Source organism: Periplaneta americana, chromosome 10, assembly GCF_040183065.1.
Source record: "Periplaneta americana isolate PAMFEO1 chromosome 10, P.americana_PAMFEO1_priV1, whole genome shotgun sequence".
NCBI classification, from domain to species: Eukaryota; Metazoa; Arthropoda; class Insecta; order Blattodea; family Blattidae; genus Periplaneta; species Periplaneta americana.
The window spans coordinates 2,034,918-2,055,415 of NC_091126.1; the positions used below are offsets into that span (position 1 = coordinate 2,034,918).

Consider the following 20,498-nt stretch of genomic DNA (forward strand, 5'->3'; position numbering starts at 1 on the left):
GCGACAAGCCAGACTGAAGTTGAACCCGAAGAAATGTAATCTATTCCAGAAGAAGGTCAACTACTTGGGACACGTAGTAGGGACCAACGGAGTGGCCACGGACCCGGAGAAGCTACAAGCCGTCAGAGGATGGCCGAGACCGAGGGACAAGCAGGAGCTGCGCCGCTTTCTCGGCCTCTGCACTTATTACAGAAGGTTCGTAGCTGGGTACGCCAGCATCGCTAAGCCTCTAACCCAGCTGACCGAGGAGAAACGACAATTCCAGTGGACAGACGAGGCGGAGTCATCCTTCCAGTCACTGAAAGAGGCACTCTGCACTGCTCCTGTACTGGGATACCCCATCCCTGGAAGGAAGTTCACGCTCGACACGGACACTAGCAACGTAGGCATCGGCAGAGTACTCTCTCAGGAACAGGACGGGCAAGAGAGGGTGATTGCCTACTTCAGCCGAACGCTATCCAAGGCTGAGAGAAACTACTGTGTGACGCGTAGAGAACTTCTTGCCATTGTGGAAGCCTTGAAGCATTTCCACAAATATTTGTATGGCCAGGAATTCCATCTGAGGACAGACCATTCTGCACTCACCTGGCTATTGGGCTTCAAGAATCTGGAGGGGCAGACCGCCCGTTGGGTTCAACGTCTGCAGGAGTACAACTTCACCTCCGAACACCGACAAGGGAAGAAACATTCCAACGCTGATGCCTTATCACGACGCCCGTGCCCGGATGGCTGCAAACAATGCCTGAAAGTAGAAGAGGGGGGTGGCGCCCACGCAATCCGAGCAATTGTCGCCCAGCCGAGCCCAGGATGGGATAACGCCGCCATAAGGAGGGAGCAGCTAGAGGACCCAAACATTGGACAGCTACTACGTGATGTGGAGTCCGGCAAACCGTAGCACCACTTACAAGAGCTACTGGGCCCAGTGGGAATCCTTCACTGTCAAGAACGGTATCCTGAAGAGGATTTGGGAGTCGGGCGATGGAAGGACCCGCATAGAACAACTTGTCCTGCCCAGGAGCAAGGTGAAGGAAGTGCTGGAGGAGACTCATGCTGGAGTGACTGGAGGCTACCTGGGAGCCAACAAGACGCTGGACAAGTTAAGACAGTGTTTCTATTGGTTGCATCAGAGAACCGACACGGAACAATGGTGCCGAAGATGCGACACCTGTGCAGCCAGTCGCGGACCAAGGACACGCAGCAAGGGAGCCATGCAGCAGTAGAACGCGGGAGCTCCTTTTGAGAGGATCGCCATCGACGTTGCTGGACCGTTCCCGGTCACGGATCGCGGGAACCGCTACCTGCTAGTCGCCATGGATTACTTCACAAAATGGCCAGAGGTGTTTGCGATTCCCAACCAAGAGGCTTCGACGGTGGCCGACGCGCTGCTCGACAACTTCATCTGCCGATTCGGGGTGCTCCGGGAATTGCATAGCGATCAGGGGCGCAACTTCGAATCCAACCTGATGGGAGAATTGCTCGAGCGTCTGGGGGTGCATAAAACCAGGAGCACTCCCCTCCACCCACAGTCCGACGGCATGGTGGAACGATACATCAAAACCGTGGAGGAGCACCTGCGGAAGGTGGTGTCCAACCATCAGCGAGACTGGGATGCCAGAGTTCCACTGTTCCTCTTGGCCTACAGACCTTCGGTCCACGATACGACAGGGATGACACCGGCAAACATGGTTTTCGGGAGAGAGCTGCGCCTGCCCTGTGATCTGCTGTTTGGCACGCCACCCAGCGCCGACCAGCCAGCGACTGACTATGTGGCAGAACTCACCGAGAAGTTGAATGGAGTTCACCAACTGGCCAGAGAGCACCTCAAGATGGCCAGCGACAGGATGAAGGTGCGCTACGACAGATTAGCCAACTCTGCAGGATTCTAGGAGGGCGACCTGGTGTGGCTGTATCGACCTACCAGGACCAAAGGGAAATCACCAAAGCTGCAGCGTGCCTGGGATGGACCATACCGCGTGGTGATCCGGATCAACGACGTGGTGTACCGCATCCAGCGACAACCTCGAGGGAAGATGATGGTGGTGCATCTGGACCGATTAGCAGCCTACCAAGGGACTGCCCGAGACGAGCAGTCCTAAGGAGGGAGCAATGTGACAGCGACGTGAGATTCGAACTCACGACCAGCGTCCCACAAGAAAGTAGATCGCGCGGGCTTCACGGAGCACTGAGGGACGGTGCGCGGCGAGAGGGGAAAGGGGCCTACCCGACGAGGGAGAGTGCGCGCGCGCAACTGCTGCGTACGGAAAAGGGGGGTCGGACCCTCCCGACTCTTCGAGAAGTGCGTCGAAGTGGAGATATCCAGATAATTCTCTGCACACCTGTAGAAATTTCTCGCAACTATGATTTCGCTATAAAAGAAGAAACGCCAGCGAACTCGAGCAGTTTTCAGTTGATTAGTCAGCCAGTCAGTGAGTAAGCCAGAGCAAGCAAGCCAGTCTTGTGTACCGGAGTTCGACTCGAGTGTGCGTCCGCAACTGTATCAGCATCCGAAGGCCTGAGTTCGAGTGCAGTGGACCGCAGTTGGAGGGACCTGAGTTCGAGTACAGTGAACTGTCTCTGAAGGTCTGTGGTTCGAGATACTGTGAACTCGAGTGACTGAGCTAGAAGAACTGAGAACTGATAGTTCTGATTTGTAAATAGTGCTTTGTAAATATTAGTTAAGATTAACAGTTCATCGTTGTTTGTAATAGTCCAAGTAAATTGTCATTGTCGTCGGTAGTGCTATAACGAATACTGTGTTGAGTAAAAATCCAATTGTTGACGAGAGCGTTTAAGGCGAATTGTAGAAAGGAATTATTGTTGGAAGAATAAAATCCTATTGTTGAGTTGAAATAAATTCACAATATCAACTAAGTCCGTTCCCTAAAGCACAGCACTCAGAGCACGGTTTTGATCAGAGCCGAAAATGTGATATTTCACAATGTTACTGTTATTAAATCTGTAAGAAAATGTATTAAAAAGGCTATTCTCTTAATAAAATATTTCCACCAGAAGTGGAATGTGTATATGCAAGCTAAACCATCACAAAAGTTAGTCATGATGAATAAATCAATTTAGTTTGTTATATATCATAAGCTATTGATGTCCTTCGTAATAATATAAAGTTTGAATTACTTAAAATAAACTATTATTGCATGATTTGTCGCATTAGGGGCCTACTAATTTCATAGATGGATCTAGCCTTTCAATATCGTGGGGGGGGGGGAGAAAATTGGAGCTTGTTTATATAGGTACCGATAAAACTACTTTAAATAATTTCTTAGACTTTGTCTGCACTTCTATAAAGTCGTCATATGTTATCCTTTTACAATGCTTTCATGGGCGTAAGCAATTGGGTAGGTCAGGGAGAGGCTTTGGCTTCCTAAATCTCAAAAGAAAATTAAAAAAAAATATATGTTAGCACTGAATAAATACAAAAAGTAAACTGATAACAAGGTATATTTTAGAAAACCTGTCTAATATTAAAATGAAACTATGTGACACAAATCCATACTATTCAGTTACTATCCCCCCCACCGTTCTGACGTCACCAACATTGCACCACAGCCAGGGATGTGCTGGAGGGCACTCGCAAAGACTCGCGCGAGCCCTTTGTTAAATATGTATATTGGTTCCAAGATCTTTGTTAAAATAACTCGCAAGGAAAAATCAATCAACCGCATTTTTCTAATTTAGGTAATGAGCTATTATTCTGCATTCTGCTAAAGCGATCGATTGAAAATACAGAAATTTAGTGGCTTTTGCACTGCTTGTTGGAGACTTTCTACAGCTTATTATGATTTCCGAGATTTCGTGGATAATTTAATAGGAAAAAAATGCCCTTTTGTCATTCACTACAGCCAAAGCCAAAATAAATCACGAATTACATCACCATTAGCAGTGCGGAAGCTGTAAGAGACTTCAGTGTAATGAATGACATTGTCACTTGTGAAAGAAGTAGCTTACAATCTCCCACTTGTCCAGTTTAATGACAATTAAACTATCGGCAAATCTATGAAATAAGGGACAGGTTCCAGTTTGTGCTATTCTGTTTGAGAAATCATCGCATCGGTGGAGCTATTTTGAAGATCAAGAGTTATTATTATTATTATTATTATTATTATTATTATTATTATTATTATTATTATTATTATTATTATTTTGTTCGCTATCCCCCATTAATAGCTGTGCGGATACTCAGGTGGTCGCGGACCTCTGGTTGAAAATCACTGATCTACGCTATATGCGTATTTATTATAATAAATAAATTCATAATAATAATATTTGAGGTATAATATGATTCATGATTGTGTTTGTTAAATAACAGTCTGTTCTGTGGCGTATTGATTATTATTATTATTATTATTATTATTATTATTATTATTATTATTTCGTTCGCGATCCCCCATTAATAGCTGTGCGGATACTCAGGTGGCCGCGGACCTCTGGTTGAAAGTCACTGAGCTAAGCTATATGCGTATTTATTATAATAAATAAATTCATAATGTACATAATATTTGAGGTATAATATGATTCATGATTGTGATTGTTAAATAACAGTCGGTTCTGTGGCGTATTGATGATGATGATGATTATTATTATTATTATTATTATTATTATTATTATTAGGGAGGCCGAGACGTAGATGGGAGGATAATATTAAAATGGATTTGAGGGAGGTGGGGTATTATGATAGAGACTGGATTAATCTTGCACAGGATAGGGACCGCTGGCGGGCTTATGTGAGGGCGGCAATGAACCTTCGGGTTCCTTAAAAGCCATTTGTAAGTAAGTAAGTATTATTATTATTATTATTTTGTTCGCGATCCCCCATTAATAGCTGTGCGGATACTCAGGTGGCCGCGGACCTCTGGTTGGAAATCACTGATCTACGCTATATGCGTATTTATTATAATAAATAAATTCATAATGTACATAATATTTGAGGTATAATATGATTCATGATTGTGTTTGTTAAATAACGTCGGTTCTGTGGCGTATTGATGATGATGATGATTATTATTATTATTATTATTATTATTATTATTATTATTATTATTATTATGTGTTTGTTACGAGTGTTGAAATCTTCACTACTGTCCTTTCTGTTAATATTTTTACTTTTGAAGTTCAATCAAACCAATATTTTATGGTACAGTATTTCTACTACAAAATAATGTACTTGTCAACGTTTTCAATCATTATGTAAATTATTTAACAGTAAGTTATTTAACATTAAAATATAACTTGTTCGTGGGTAACTAACTGCTTCTATGCCTCTGCTAGTTATTTAACCGTATAAGTTATTTAACAATCAAATATAACTTGTTCGTGGATAACTAACTGCTTCTGTGCCTCTGCTAGTTATTTAACCGTTAAATATAACTTCTGCTATTTTTTCTCCGGCAGGAAATTGTAACCGTTACTTATAACCGTTATTTATAACTACTGAATAAAAGTAACGGAGACAGTTATAACAGTTACAAGAAAATAACCGTTTGTCACATCCGTAGTACAGACGTGGTTAACGTGTACAGATTAGATATTCGATACAGCGTTGCCAACCTAAACACGAGCGAGTCGGCTACAAACGTCCCGAAATTCAGCTACAAAGACTGAAATTAAGCTACGCTCAAAACTTGAAGAATTTGCACATATGCTGTTCAATGTGCTGCGTTTAACTATGATTTCATTGGCTGTTATATTAATTTAATAAAAAAAATTCGAAAGAGCTACGAATACGGTGGTAGTAGTAGTAGTAGTAGTAGTAGTAGTAGTAGCAGCAGCGGTAGCAGTAGCAGCAGCAGCAAATATTAATGGGGTTAGTAATGTTAATATTTATAATATTCATTATTATTTCTTACAAACCGAAAAATCAATACATAGGCCTAACCATCAACACACTTCTATAGGTTTGGTAAAGCGTTGCTCAACCCAGTCTACAAAGCATACAGCAATATAAAAAAGGGAAAGTATTTATTAATTTAACTCACCTAATGAAATCTAGTTGTTACTTCCGATAACACTTGCTAACACACATAAAAAAAGTCACAGCGTCCGCGTATTTATAGGTACATATTTACAGTCAAAATTTTGTAAACACTAACGCACATTGAAGAAGCCATCATTCTCTTCTTCATCCTGTTGTTTGTCACTCGGTCCTGCCTTAGGATATAACACTGACTTGTCATGGACCTTAGCATGCGATGATAACAGGAGACCAATCAGTGTGTTCGTAGTAAGCTTATGGATTAATTTGTGTGCGGCAGTCTTTTCTTCCTCGTGGATGATTGGCACTCACTGTCGGACGTATCAGAACTCAAGATGAAACCACAATACACTACACTGAACTGCACACAAAAGTTGCATTTACTAAGTAGGTCCTATCTTATTGGAACTCGACTGACTGGAAATCAGACACGCGTAAGACTGTTTTCCTTAATTTCCAGTATACTGGCGGGGGAAGACGCCATGAAAGGAAATAAGTAACAATGAAACATAAGACTCGCAAATTTAAAAAACTGGCCCTTTCCGGACTTCCCACTCATATATTATATCTCATTGTCAATTTGTTGCGACATTTTGTGCAAAACATTGTAAAAACTGTGTCATCAGAAGACCATTCGTAAAGTGCGGTATGTATGAAGATAGTTTAGATTTTAGAGCTTTAGAGATAGCCCTTATTCTTGAGTAATAAATAGGACCGAGGATCAATGTTATGATGTTTACAATGTTTTGCAACAAGTGGACAATGGGATAGATATGCGTGGAAATAGCCAGTTTTTAAAGAGGCTTAAGTTTCATTATTTGAAGTCGTAGTACGGTTATTTTTGCGGAGTAGGCAAACCCTAATAAAAACTCTGCCGTGTGCCGGAAAGTTCACAAACAGAGGAGCAGTCAGGCTACTGGTTTACTTTTGTTGGCTAGGCGACCACTAATAAACCGCCTGACGGGTGTCTGGAAATTCACGAGTACAGAAATTGTCAGTTAGGTAATAGGCGCTATTCACATAACAGGAAAATAAAACTGAAAATAGCAATGCTATCCTTGCCATAAATGCGGGTCACATTGTTCAGAATTCAGTCTGTGACACAAAGTTTCTACCGGTATGTTTTCGTAATTATAATGAGGGAGTGAGAATATTCTGGTGGGTATTAGCACAGTCTAATATATACAATCGCGCAACTCACACGTATAAAATATGCCAACATTTGACAGCTGGTGCGACAGTAGCCCTCTAGCGGCAGGCAAGTTAAAAGTGTGCACACGACATATGATAACACATCAGAAAACTGGTTTTGCGTAATTTATTTTATATGTTTATGCTGTACAGTAAGTGTATATGGTTCTTATTAATTTTACTTTAGAATCCTGGAAGAATTTCACACGCAGTTAATCCACAAGTTTCAGAAGCTGGGAATAAACGTAATTCTTTCTGCTCCTTACAACTGAATCATGGCCTTGATCACGTATCATGGTTTGAAATAATATAATTGTTCGTACGTGGACGGTTAATTCAATTCATTCCTAAATATATGTATGAACCATTGGAACTCTATATTTCTTGTGAGAAAAGTCAAAATTGTAGGGCATATCTCGTAGGGTACATCGCGTGGCGAACTCCTCTCCCTATTTCCTGAGAAATTAACTATTTTCCATATAGTCTTCTCTTTCTATCTCGTTGTTCAAAAGCAACCTCCAGCGATCTGCGCCGCGTCCAACGAACTGCGCTGGCGATCTTCGGTGTAAAGAAACCGTGCCCATTCATTTCAACTGCTAGCAACTCCGGCGACAATCGCTGGCGATGATCGCCGTAAACAAACTGTACCTTTAGTTTTCCAATAAGCTGATTTTGTTTCCGAATTGTCCTAGTAATTTTTGTAATGTAATGGCTTTGGGAATTTTTTTACTTTCAATTGAGCAATGTGTGGCTATAATTTTTTATGTGCTTCATAGATTTCTTCAATTGAAACATTTGCTTCATTGAAAGCTGATGTACTATGTTCAACATTGGGTTTATTTTTCTTAGGAGGATGGATGTTATTCACCACTTCTGTTATCCTTCTTTTGTTGCGTCTACTTATGTTTGAAACATTTTGTTTATGTTTTGGAAAATCATCAAAGACGGATGGTACCACATTAGGAAGCGAACGATTTAATGTTGTGCTAATGCTAAAATCAGCTTCTTTGAAATGTCTGCTGCAGACACGCGATTTCTTGTTTTTGCGTCCAAAGAGTCTTTGGTTTGTCCCCTTCGCGAGAAATGGCTACACACCACTTCTTTTTTAGTCCTTCATCTTGTGGAACACAATGAAACGAAAAATCACATTCTTTATTCTGGTTCGATTTGCACAATGGCACACAGCAGTAAACCATTTCAATCACACAAATTACAGGCTAACTTTCTATTTTAATAAATGCTAATTCAAAATATATTTACACGCACTAAAATACTACAGCGTTTACTATTACTATGCTCAATAGATTAATCAGTAGGCCTATAGAAATGTTTTCACCACTGCAAAAAAAAAAATCGCGCAATAATTATACTTCTCAGTTATTGTGACGTTCGTATTTTTTTTAAAGAAAGGGAAAAGTTAGGCCTTCTTACAAATGCTTAATTATGAATTCAAGGAAATTAAAGATAATGCAGGGGAAAATTTTAGAACATGGATTGCACCAACCAAATTGTCTTAAAATACTAAAAAGAGCAGATTTGTCTGCGTTTGTCGAATGCGCATCGTTATATTTACGAAAAGGCACTTTTCAGTGCCAAAAATTTATTTTGTGTGCACAATGTTGGAATTTTGAAGTAAGAGGGAAAGGGTGCAATCCATTTTCTGGAGTTTATCCTAATGCAGTACCATAATTATTTGCAATATCTTATTTAATAACAATATTAATAATATTAGGTGAAAAGGGTAGGCTATAGTGCGAATATGTAAGATGTCAAGTTAATTTATTTCCGCAAAATGTTTGGTGTATGAACTGGAGTACAGAGCAGACAGTCCCTCAGTTTATATGTAATATGTTTTAATATCAAGAATGACAGCCTTTTATTGTAATATAATTGAGGAGTAGAAGTTTGGAAATTACGTCTATTGTCCATAAAATATTGTACGAAGCATTTAATAAGCAATGGTGAGTCCTTTAAATATTCCAAATGTCAATGACATTTAAGTGTTCTGCTATGAATATTTAGGGCAGAACAGCGCTCCGAGCGGCGGAATTGACATTACGAGGGAACCACTTCAGACTCGTTTTTCAAGCGCTATGCGCCAGCTTGTGTAATCTCGTAAGCAACGGTACTGGAGTTGTTGGGGACTTGGACCAAGAGGACCATATATATATATATATATATATATATATATATATATATATATATATATATATATATATATATATATATATACACTGTATATATAGATATCTTTACTTTTTAACTTCGCTCTAGAATATGCCATTAGGAAAGTTCAGGATAACAGGCAGGGTTTGGAATTGAACGGGTTACATCAGCTTCTTGTCTATGCAGATGACGTGAATATGTTAGGAGAAAATACACAAACGGTTAGGGAAAACACGGAAATTTTATTTGAAGCAAGTAAAGCGATCGGTTTGGAAGTAAATCCCGAAAAGACAAAGTATATGATGTCTCGTGACCAGAATATTGTACGAAATGGAAATATAAAAATTGGAGATATATCCTTCGAACGGGTGGAAAAATTCAAATATCTTGGAGCAACAGTAACAAATATAAATGACACTCGGGAGGAAATTAAACGCAGAATAAATATGGGAAATGCGTGTTATTATTCGGTTGAGAAGCTCTTATCATCCAGTCTGCTGTCCAAAAATCTGAAAGTTAGAATTTATAAAAAGTTACATTACCGGTTGTTCTGTATGGTTGTGAAACTTGGACTCTCACTCTGAGAGAGGAACATAGGTGAAGGGTGTTTGAGAATAAGGTGCTTAGGAAAATATTTGGGGCTAAGCGGGATGAAGTTACAGGAGAATGGAGAAAGTTACACAACACAGAACTGCACGCATTGTATTCTTCACCTGACATAATTAGGAACATTAAATCCAGACGTTTGAGATGGGCAGGGCATGTAGCACGTATGGGCGAATCCAGAAATGCATATAGAGTGTTAGTTGGGAGACCGGAGGGAAAAAGACCTTTAGGGAGGCCGAGACGTAGATGGGAGGATAATATTAAAATGGATTTGAGGGAGGTGGGGTATGATGATAGAGACTGGATTAATCTTGCTCAGGATAGGGACCAATGGCGGGCTTATGTGAGGGCGGCACTGAACCTTCGGGTTTCTTAAAAGCCATTTATAAGTAAGTAAGTATGTATATATAGATATAGATATACACACACACGCGTATTTATTTATTATAGTACTCTTGACTTGGACGGAAGAGAGGGGTTGAGGCAAAGACAGTTTATTGCGCTGCCCCTGCGACGTCACTATTTCTAGTGATCAGGATGACATTTTTGCCGATCCCTATATTAGACTGTGGTATTATCACAGTCTAATAGATACAGTCACGCAACTCATACGTATAAAAAATGCCAACATTTGACAGCTGGCGCGACAGTAGCCCTCTAGCGGCAGGCAAGTTAAAAGTGTGCAGACTACATATGATAACACATCAGAAAACGGGTTTTGCGTAATTTATTTTATATTTTTATGCTATACAATAAGTATATATGATTCTTATTAATTCTACTTTAGAATCCTGGAAGAATTTCACACGCAGTTAATCTACAAGTTTCAGAAGCTGGGAATAAACGTAATTCTTTCTGTTCCTTACAACTGAATCTTGGCCCTGATCACGTATCATGCTTTGAAATAATATAATTGTTTGTACGTGGACGGTTAATTCAATTCATTCCTAAATATATTTATAAACCATTGGAACTCTATATTTCCTGTGAGAAGAGTCAAAATTGTAGGGCATATCTCGTAGGGTACATCGCGTGGTGAACTCCTCTCCCTATTTCCTGAGAAATTAATTACTGTATTTTCCATACCACAAATTGGGGTAAACTCGGCCGCTGAGGTAAACTTAAAAATAAAAAAGGGGAAGATTTAAACCTTAATTTGACAGACATTGATTTATGAAATTTATTATTTTTCAATTTTTTTTATTATTATTTTGAGTCGCTAATAGTGCTGATATTATGGTTTAAATTTTTATGGAAAGTTTACCACATTTTACATCACATTTCCAGTTTTCACACACAAGCTTAATTTTAACTTATCCTGCCTATATAATACGTAATTTACATGCACTTACTGTTGTTATGACGTAGGTAAGAACAAATGAATACACAACTTTGTTGAAAAAATTGTAACTTCAATTAACTCTGAAAATGTAGGCCTAATTTTATTTTCAGATCAGAAGTGGTGTAAGTCAAAAATGGGTAATGAAAGTTAAAGTAAACATTCTGTAAAATACAGCGCAAAGTAGCAGTTAATATTGAATTTATTTAAACTATTAGTAGTCAGTGAATAGCACGAAGGATATATTGATTGCTACTTTGCGCTGTATTTTACAGAATTTTTACTTTAAACCTCATTACCTAATTTTGACTTATACCACTTCTGCTCTGAACGGCTCAAATAATCACTGGTAATGTAAAATCAACACCAATAACAGTCATGCAAATTATTACAGAAAAGATTGCTTTTTATATTAAATTTAAAAAGGCTCTTTTATTTCTTGAGAACTTAATACGTCTGCCACATGAATCTACACCAACACATCAGAAATTTATCGACACAGTCTGGATTTATTCAAGAAGTCAATATTTTGCAAACGGATTATAATACGCCATGAATTCTTGAAAAAATTAACACCATAATCCCTACTTGAATGCAATATAACATTCAACTTTTGAAAAATATAAAGAAAAAAAAACACGAATACAAAAATTGTGGAATTACTTGCATTAAAAACTGTAGATACATTATCCAAAATCGGAATGGTTACACATTTACACATGATCTCTGCAAAACAATAATATACTGTAACAGGTATTTACTTTGTTTTTATTTAAACTCTCCTTCCTGACATACAAATAGGTAACTGATAACTAATAAATGTTTTATAGAACACAAAACGTAGGCTACCTACAGCGTGGATTACAGGATATGACTGAGTTATGATTTTCTCTTGGTTTTTAGGGAATCTGAAGAACGACAAATTCGGAGATTTAAACTTGTTGTTACTGCAATTTTCGTCACTGTACACATTGCCTTTATTCCGACGCATGATTAAAACGTTATTATAACATATCGCATCCTTTAAAGCACGTGCTGTATCAACAACCCTATGACCAGTGCCTTGCCTGCCGCTTGAGCGCTAGTGTCGTGAATGTTGGCAAAAAAAGTGTTGAAGTTGCGCGACTGTATATATTAGACTGTGGTATTATCACAGTCTAAGACATACAGTCACGAAACTTCAACACTTTTTCTGCCAACATTCGCGACACTAGCGCCCAAGCGGCAGGCAAGGCACTGGCCATAGTCTCGTTCAGCCAGCACGTGCTTTAAAGGGATGCGAGATGTTATAATAACGTTTTAATCATGCATCGGAATAAAGGCAATGTGTGCAATGACGAAAATTGCAGTAACAACAAGTTTAAATCTCCGAATTTGTCGTTCTTCAGATTCCCTAAAGACCATGAGAAAATCATAACTCAGGAATAACCAATAATCCACGTTGTAGGTAGCCTACGTATTGTGTTCTATAAAACATTATTATTACTTATCAGTTACCTATTTGTATGTCAGGAATTAGAGTTTAAATAAAAACAAAGTAAATACCTGTTACAGTATATTATTTTTTTGTAGAAATCATATGTGTAAATGTGTAACCATTCCGATTTTGGATAATGTATCTACAGTTTTTAATGCAAGTAATTCCATACTTTTTGTATTCGTGTTTTTTTTTCTATATATTTTTCAAAAGTTGAACGTTATATTGCATTCCAGTAGGGATCATGGTGTTAATTTTTCAAGAATTCATGGAGTATTGTAATCCTTTTGCAAAATATTCACTTCTTGAATAAATCCAGACTGTGTCGATAGATTTCTGATGTGTTGGTGTAGATTCATGTGGCAGACGTATTAAGTTCTCAAGAGCCTTTTTAAATTTAATATAAAAAGCAATCTTTTCTGTAATAATTTGTATGACTGCTATTGGTGTTGATTTTACATTCCCAGTGATTATTTGAGCTGTTCAGAGCAGAAGTGGTGTAAGTCAAAATTAGGTAATGAGATTTAAAGTAAATATTCTGTAAAACACAGCGCAAAGTAGCAATTAATATATCCTTCGTGCTATTCACTGACTACTAATAGTTTAAATAAATTCAATATTAACTGCTACTTTGCGCTGTATTTTAAAGAATGTTTACTTTAACCCTCATTGCCCATTTTGACTTACACCACTTCTGCTCTGAAAATAAAATTAGGCCTACATTTTCTGAGTTAATTGAAGTCACAATTTTTTCAAAAAAATTGTGTGTTCATTTATTTGTTTTCACCTACGTCATATTAAAAGTAAGGGCATGTAAATTACGTATTATATAGGTAGGATAAGTTAAAATTAGGCATTATGTGTGAAAACTGGAAATGTAATGTAAAATGCGGTAAACTTGCCATAAGCATTTAAACCATAATATCAGCACTATTTGTCACTCAAAATAATAAAGGAAATACCGGTTCTTAAGAAATTAAAAATAATAAACTTCATAAATCAATGTCTGTCATATTAAGGTTTAAATCTTCCCCTTTTTTATTTTCAAGTTTACCTCAGCGGCCGAGTTTACCCCAATTTGCGGTATGGAAAATAGTTAATTTCTCAGGAAATAGGGAGAGGAGTTCACCACGCAATGTAACCTACAATTTTGAAGCTACTAATTTTGACTCTTCTCACAGGAAATATAGAGTTCTAATGATTCATAAATATATTCAGGAATGAATTTAATTAACCATCCACGTACGAACAATTATATTATTTCAAACCATGATACGTGAACAGTTCCATGATTCAGTTGTAAGGAGCAGAAAGAATTACGTTTATTCTCAGCTTCTGAAACTTGTAGATTAACTGCGTGTGAAATTCTTCTAGGATCCTAAGTTAAAATTAATAAGAATCATATACACTTACTGTATAGCATAAAAATATAAAACAAATTACGCAAAACCCGTTTTCTGATATGTTATCATATGTCGTGTGCACACTTTTAACTTGCCTGCCGCTAGAGGGCTACTGTCGCGCCAGCTGTCAAATGTTGGCATATTTTATACGTATGATTTGCGCGACTGTATTTCTTAGACTGTGGTATTGTCCTTAAGTCAAAATTAGAATTAGGATGAAAATTTCAGTTTTGAAATCAGGGCTGCACTAAGACGGAGTGGTGTATATGTTGTTATAATTTTTAGTAATTATTCATACTATTATGTCTTATCTGCGCATTATTTAATAATGAAATGCAAAAATATCAATAGGAACGATAATCTGGTGGGTTTTATGACATTTTGGTGAATTTTTGTAAGCGTGTAGTGGTTTTTCGTAAATTGGAGTTGGCAACATTTTGACTTTGATGTCATTTGTCTATCGAGTTAAGAACGAGATTCCAACTCGTTGATGGTGATACTAGTCGATCAGGGACGTCTCTGAGCACAACAATAATATGAGGCAATGAAATAAGCAGTTATAACATACCTATTATTTTTATTTAGTTTCATTAACTGTGGTGGTTGATTAGTTGTATGGGTTACCCAGCCCAGGTACGTGTGGAGTTAATTTTAGTGTACAAATGGAAGACAAAATAAGTTTGTAAGAACATAATTTGAGGTAATATATCTCGACAATGTGTGGAATATACTGTTTCCTGAAGTGCAATAAATGTGACGAAAACCAGGAAAAACTTGTTTATAAGTCAGTATTTAATAACTTTAAAGAATATTTGCAACACAGAGGTCCGAATGGTTCTTCTGAATATGAAATTAATGTTGGAATGAAATGGCTGATCAGATTTGCAGGAAGTGTTCTTTGGATGCAAGGATTTAAACCGACCTTGCAGCCTTTAGTTCTTGAAGGACAATCTGTTCTCTTGTGGAATGGCGATATTTTTAATAGTTCAGAGGTAAGAAAATTTGGAAATTTTTATTAACATAACTTTCTCAAACTTATATCTAAGTGTTGGTCATTGGATCGTCCGTAAAAGTTTAGAGTACATATAACGCAACTTCAGCCGTTTTGCGAACGCAGCGAAAAAAATAAGGGGCATCCAAAATAAGTACTAAGTTTAAGTTTAGTTAAAAGTTGGTTCTCTATCTAAACTACCCCTTCTTTCCTAACCACATGTTATTGCCATGTTATCCCTACAGCTGTTGACTTCACTGCAAGACTGCTGCCATTTGCCAGTAACATTTAGGCCTGTATTACACTATCACATTTCTGTGTCACAGAAGTTTGATAACATATATATGATAAAATATGTTATAGTGTAATATAGCATCTTTGATCACATCTAGCTGTGACATAGTTCTGTGATAAAAGTTATGGTCATCATCATACCTTTGATGAAATCTGTGACGAAGAAGAAAAAGATGGCGGACAGTAAGTACACATGGTCAGTCATAACAACAAAACTTTTAATTTCGCATTACGAGTCACATGAAATGTTGTACAATTCAAAACACAAAGATTACAAAAACAGAAACAAAAGACTGGAAATATACAAAGAAATAGCAGAAGCTATAAATGTGATTCAAGAAGGATGCACAGGAATTGATGTAAGGAAGAAATTAAATGGACTGAGAAGCCAATATTTAGGAGAAAAAATGAAAGTAAGTTATTACAACAACTATTAATTAATTATTTATTATTCTTGCTACTGTCATTGTTGATAATAGTAATGGATTTGATAATAATTAACATTCGTTGTATAATTTTCACGTGTTAGGTTATAAGCACCTACATTACATTATGAACATTACAGTATCTTTATGTTTGAATATACAATATGATGACACAATACAGATTAAAACAATACGATAGTTAAATGCAATATATTTTGTAAAGAAACATTAGTCTACTCATGGATTTTTCCATAACAAGAATGAAAAATACTTTGGTCTATTTCAACTAACCTCAAACATATAACATTATATATGAGAGAGATTATAAGCTTATGTATATAGACGTTTACATTGTCTTTTTACAGATACTTAAGTAAAAAAAGATTTGATAATAATTAACATTCGTTGTGTAATTTTCATGTGTTAGGTTATAAGCACCTACATTACAGTATGAACATTACAGTATCTTTATGTTTGAATATACAATATGATGAAACAATACAGATTAAAACAATACAATAGTTTCAACCATTTATATGCAATATATTTTGTACAGAAACAGTCTACTCGTGGATTTTTCTATAACATGAATGAAAAATACTTTGGTCTATTTCAACTAACCACGAACATGTAACATTTAACTTTATATTAGATTGATTATAAGCTTATGTATACAGACGTTTACATTGTCTTTTTACAGATACTTAAAAGCAAAAAAAGTGGACAAGATGGCAATGACGTTTATACACCCACAGCATACTGGTATCCATTACTGTCATTTCTGGATAGTTCAACTGCTGCAGACAAATCAGTTTCAAACTTCGACAGTTTGGTATCTGAGACACAAAACACTGATTTTGAAGAATTGGTAAGTACAAAGCAATTCAAATATGTTTATCTTGCCATGGAACTCTCCCTACACCATTGTGAAATGTCTTAAATACCTCTCGAATCTCTCGACCATGACGACCATGTCGTGAATTTATTTGTTTTTCTATTGCTTGCATTTGCTGATTTTCTTCATGGGTTTGCATTTCCAAATACTGGTAGCCATTATCTTCAATTGAATAAAGCTCCCTCTGGGTATACAAATATTTTCTTTTTTCTGTTAGAAGATTGTGTAGTGTACATGCTGCTAGAGTTACTGTTGTGACTTTGTCGGGAGATAGGTTAATTGTAGTTAAGAAAACTCGAAACCGACTTGCCAAAATACCAAATGTGCTCTCAATGATTCTTCTTCCACGAGATAATCTGTAATTGAATACTTTTTCCTCTTTCGTTATATTTGCTAAAGGATAGGGCTTCATAACGTTGTAACTCAGTGGAAAAGCATCATCAGCAAGCACAACATGTGGAACTGAAATATTAGAGCTTGGCAACTGCTTGTCACCAGGTTTTTTCCAAATTTCTCTATCAGTCAGGCAGCGCCGCAAAGCACTTTTGGCATATACTCCACTGTCACCAATTCGACCATTTGTCCCAATGTCTACATATGTAAATTTATAGTTTGCATCAGCAAGGGCAAATAAAATTATACTATTAAAAGATTTGTAATTGAAGTGATGGGATCCATTATTATGTGGACAGGTAATGCGGATATGTTTTCCATCCATTGCACCAATCATGTTAAAAACATTCCACTTCTCCTCAAATTCTTTTGCTATGTGTTTCCATTCATCTTCGGTTGTAGGTACCTGAAACAAGGAAATACATTATTATTATTATTATTATTATTATTATTATTATTATTATTATTATTATTATTATTATTACTATTACTATTACTATTACTATTACTATTACTATTATTATTATTATTATTATTATTATTATTATTATAACCTTATGTTCATTCAGATTTCTGCCCATTAATTCCGGGTATAGTTATGAGAGAAAATGTGAATATTTTAATTGCCAAATCTATATGCTAGATGCCATGAGCTAGATTATCTGTTCTTTTGTAAAGTCCTCAAAGGTAATATATCCTGTGACTCTTTCTTAAACAATATTACCTTACGTATTCCAACAAAAGATATGAGAGCCCACAAACTTTTCTATATTAGAAATTCGAAATTTCTTTCACCAGTCTCCAGATGCATTAAAAATGCCAACATGCATGGCTGCGAATTCGATCCCTTCAATGTATAGACTTTGTTTGCTCTTGGCAACGATTTATCATTTATGTATTCTTTTAGGCATTATACCTTTAGGGAGGCCGAGACGTAGATGGGAGGATAATATTAAAATGGATTTGAGGGAGGTGGGGTATGATGATAGAGACTGGATTAATCTTGCTCAGGATAGGGACCGCTGGCGGGCTTATGTGAGGGCGGCAATGAACCTTCGGGTTCCTTAAAAGCCATTTGTAAGTAAGTAAGTAAGTAAGTTTAGGCATTATACTCAATTAACATTCTCTCATAGTATTCTTAGTTATCCATTCATCGTCATTATTGTAATTGTAATTATATTTATGTGTAATAATTATTTTTGTTTTATGTTTTTGTTATATTTGTGCTGAACTGTAATTGGCCACTGGCTGTTGTACAGCACATTAAATAAATAAATAAAATAAATAAAAATTATTATTATTATTATTATTATTATTATTATTATTATTATTATTATTATTATTATTATTATTATTATTATTATTATTATTATAGGAAGTGCCTACGCATGAAAATGAAGATTCCGGATCAACAATTTCAAGAGTAGACACTCCACCTGCTGAACAGTCTTGCATATTGGGACCACCACCACCACAAAAAAAGAAGAAGAAATCATCATATGATGATTTATTATTGCAAGCTTCAAATACAATGTCCCAAATGTCTAATATTGTAAAGCAGTGTCCAACTGAAAAGGAAGATTCTTTAGTTCATTTTGGAAAATTCATTGTATCCGAATTGAGGGATATAAAAAATGCCAGTAGTGATTCTGTTTTTCGGCAAACAAAACGACAGATACAACAAGTTATTATGGATACTTGGAACAAAATTGATTCTGCATGTCCAAATGTATATTTATCATGTACTTCTGAGACAAGCCCTGGTGAACATTCTTTAAGTCCCCATTCAGTCTCTCTGAATGAAAGTACAGTTATCAGCCACGAATCTAGTGGTACAACACATATGGCGAAGTGCATCAACATTGATTAAAAACGCAGTAATCATAGATTACGAAACGATGGTTAAACAGTAGCCGTGGTTAAAATGTAATTTATGTGCACCATTCATAATCACCGATTACTAAAACTTGGCTAGCTGACACCTCATTTAACCAGAGTAAAGTCTATGATGGTACATTGTTTCTACAAAATGACTAAAGGAAAGCATCCATACCGCTGCAAAGATAATAGTCAACGTCTAAAAATGACTGTGCTCACTATGGTCTACATCGAAATGAACGTATCCTACATTTTCGCGTTGCATTTGTTTGCCTTTGGGCGCTGTTATATTTGTGAGTTCCATTTCTTTGTTTTTCAGTACTTTTAGGTTAAAATCGTACAAAATGGAAAATTGAATCCAAAAATGATTATATCCCAATGTTAGGTTGAAGTATCGATAGACTTAATTACTAGATTTAAATGTATTATATAAAAAAGATGGAATATCCATAAAGGAAAAGGATGCAGAAAATTGGTAGGAATGTGTGTACGATCTTGGACTACACCAGGGAATTGTGCATTATCCTAAGATCCATCCATAACCTCTCTTTGTTCAGCCAGTGACATAGAGAAAGAGATACTGGTATTCGAGTATTCCCTCTTAAAATACAGAAAATAATAGTTACATAGAATCGTAATATAAGCAGCCAATCCATTGGAGAAATATGATTGTTCTTGTGTTATTTCAATTGATCCATTTGTAGATTTTGATAAACGAAATCCCTCCTGAAATTTTCTGTCGCCTAATTGCTCGCAAGAATTCTCTCTTTCCACTAAAGAACCTTCACGCTCACGCTCTATCCAAGTAATTCAAGTACTGCACAATAATAATCGTCTTCGAAATAATCACCTGTGGTTATGGCAGCCATTTTGCTTTACTTGCTCTACTAATCGCTGGTTATCTCCTTTAACCGCTCATATTTGGCCGGTTAGAGATTACTGTGGTTAACTTCCTATTTAAGTCGTAACCGAGGTCGATCCACCGTAAAAATGCTTAATTGGGGATTAGGTCACAATTTTAACCGGTGGTTACACTAACCGACGTTGATGCACGTGGGCAATAATGAACAGCTGACACAACAAGATCATGTGTATTATGTAACTAATATGTAAATAAGTGTCTTATGGCCAGTTTCTCCAAGAAGTGTTTAATTTGGCTTAACTAGTGTTAAATCAACAGTCTGGTTTTTTAACGTTCGGCTAATCTATTTTCCATTTCTTCAACATTATTTTGTTTAAAACAACCAACACTTAACTATAACAATCGTTAACACTATTTTAACCACTCAGTAGCAGTTGGTAATGATTTTCACATTTAAGGGAATTTTTTATTGGCTGATATTATTCTTCAAATTCTATATTGTAGAGTAAAAAATGAAAGTTGTAGGTGACTACTATTGAATAATAATTTCATTAGAAAGTAAGGTTGTAGTAATGCTAACAAGTGACTTCTC

At 36.6% G+C, this 20,498-nt stretch overlaps 1 protein-coding gene across 6 annotated transcripts in view; it reads left to right on the forward strand.

Moving 5' to 3' along the window:
- Positions 1–14,638: 14,638 nt before the first annotated feature.
- The window catches only part of LOC138707379 (asparagine synthetase domain-containing protein CG17486), a 44,068-nt gene continuing 38,208 nt past the window's right edge, over positions 14,639–20,498 (forward strand). Inside the window, exons 1-2 of one of the 6 annotated variants that reach the window (XM_069836707.1) lie at positions 14,639–15,160; positions 16,579–16,746. In XM_069836707.1, the coding sequence (XP_069692808.1) occupies positions 14,885–15,160; positions 16,579–16,746 (444 nt within the window). In that variant the 5' untranslated portion in view covers positions 14,639–14,884. Of the gene's footprint in view, positions 15,161–15,550; positions 15,867–16,578; positions 16,747–20,498 lie in introns of those variants that run through there. The other 5 variants (XR_011334216.1, XR_011334217.1, XM_069836709.1 and 2 more) reach the window with 5 other exon arrangements.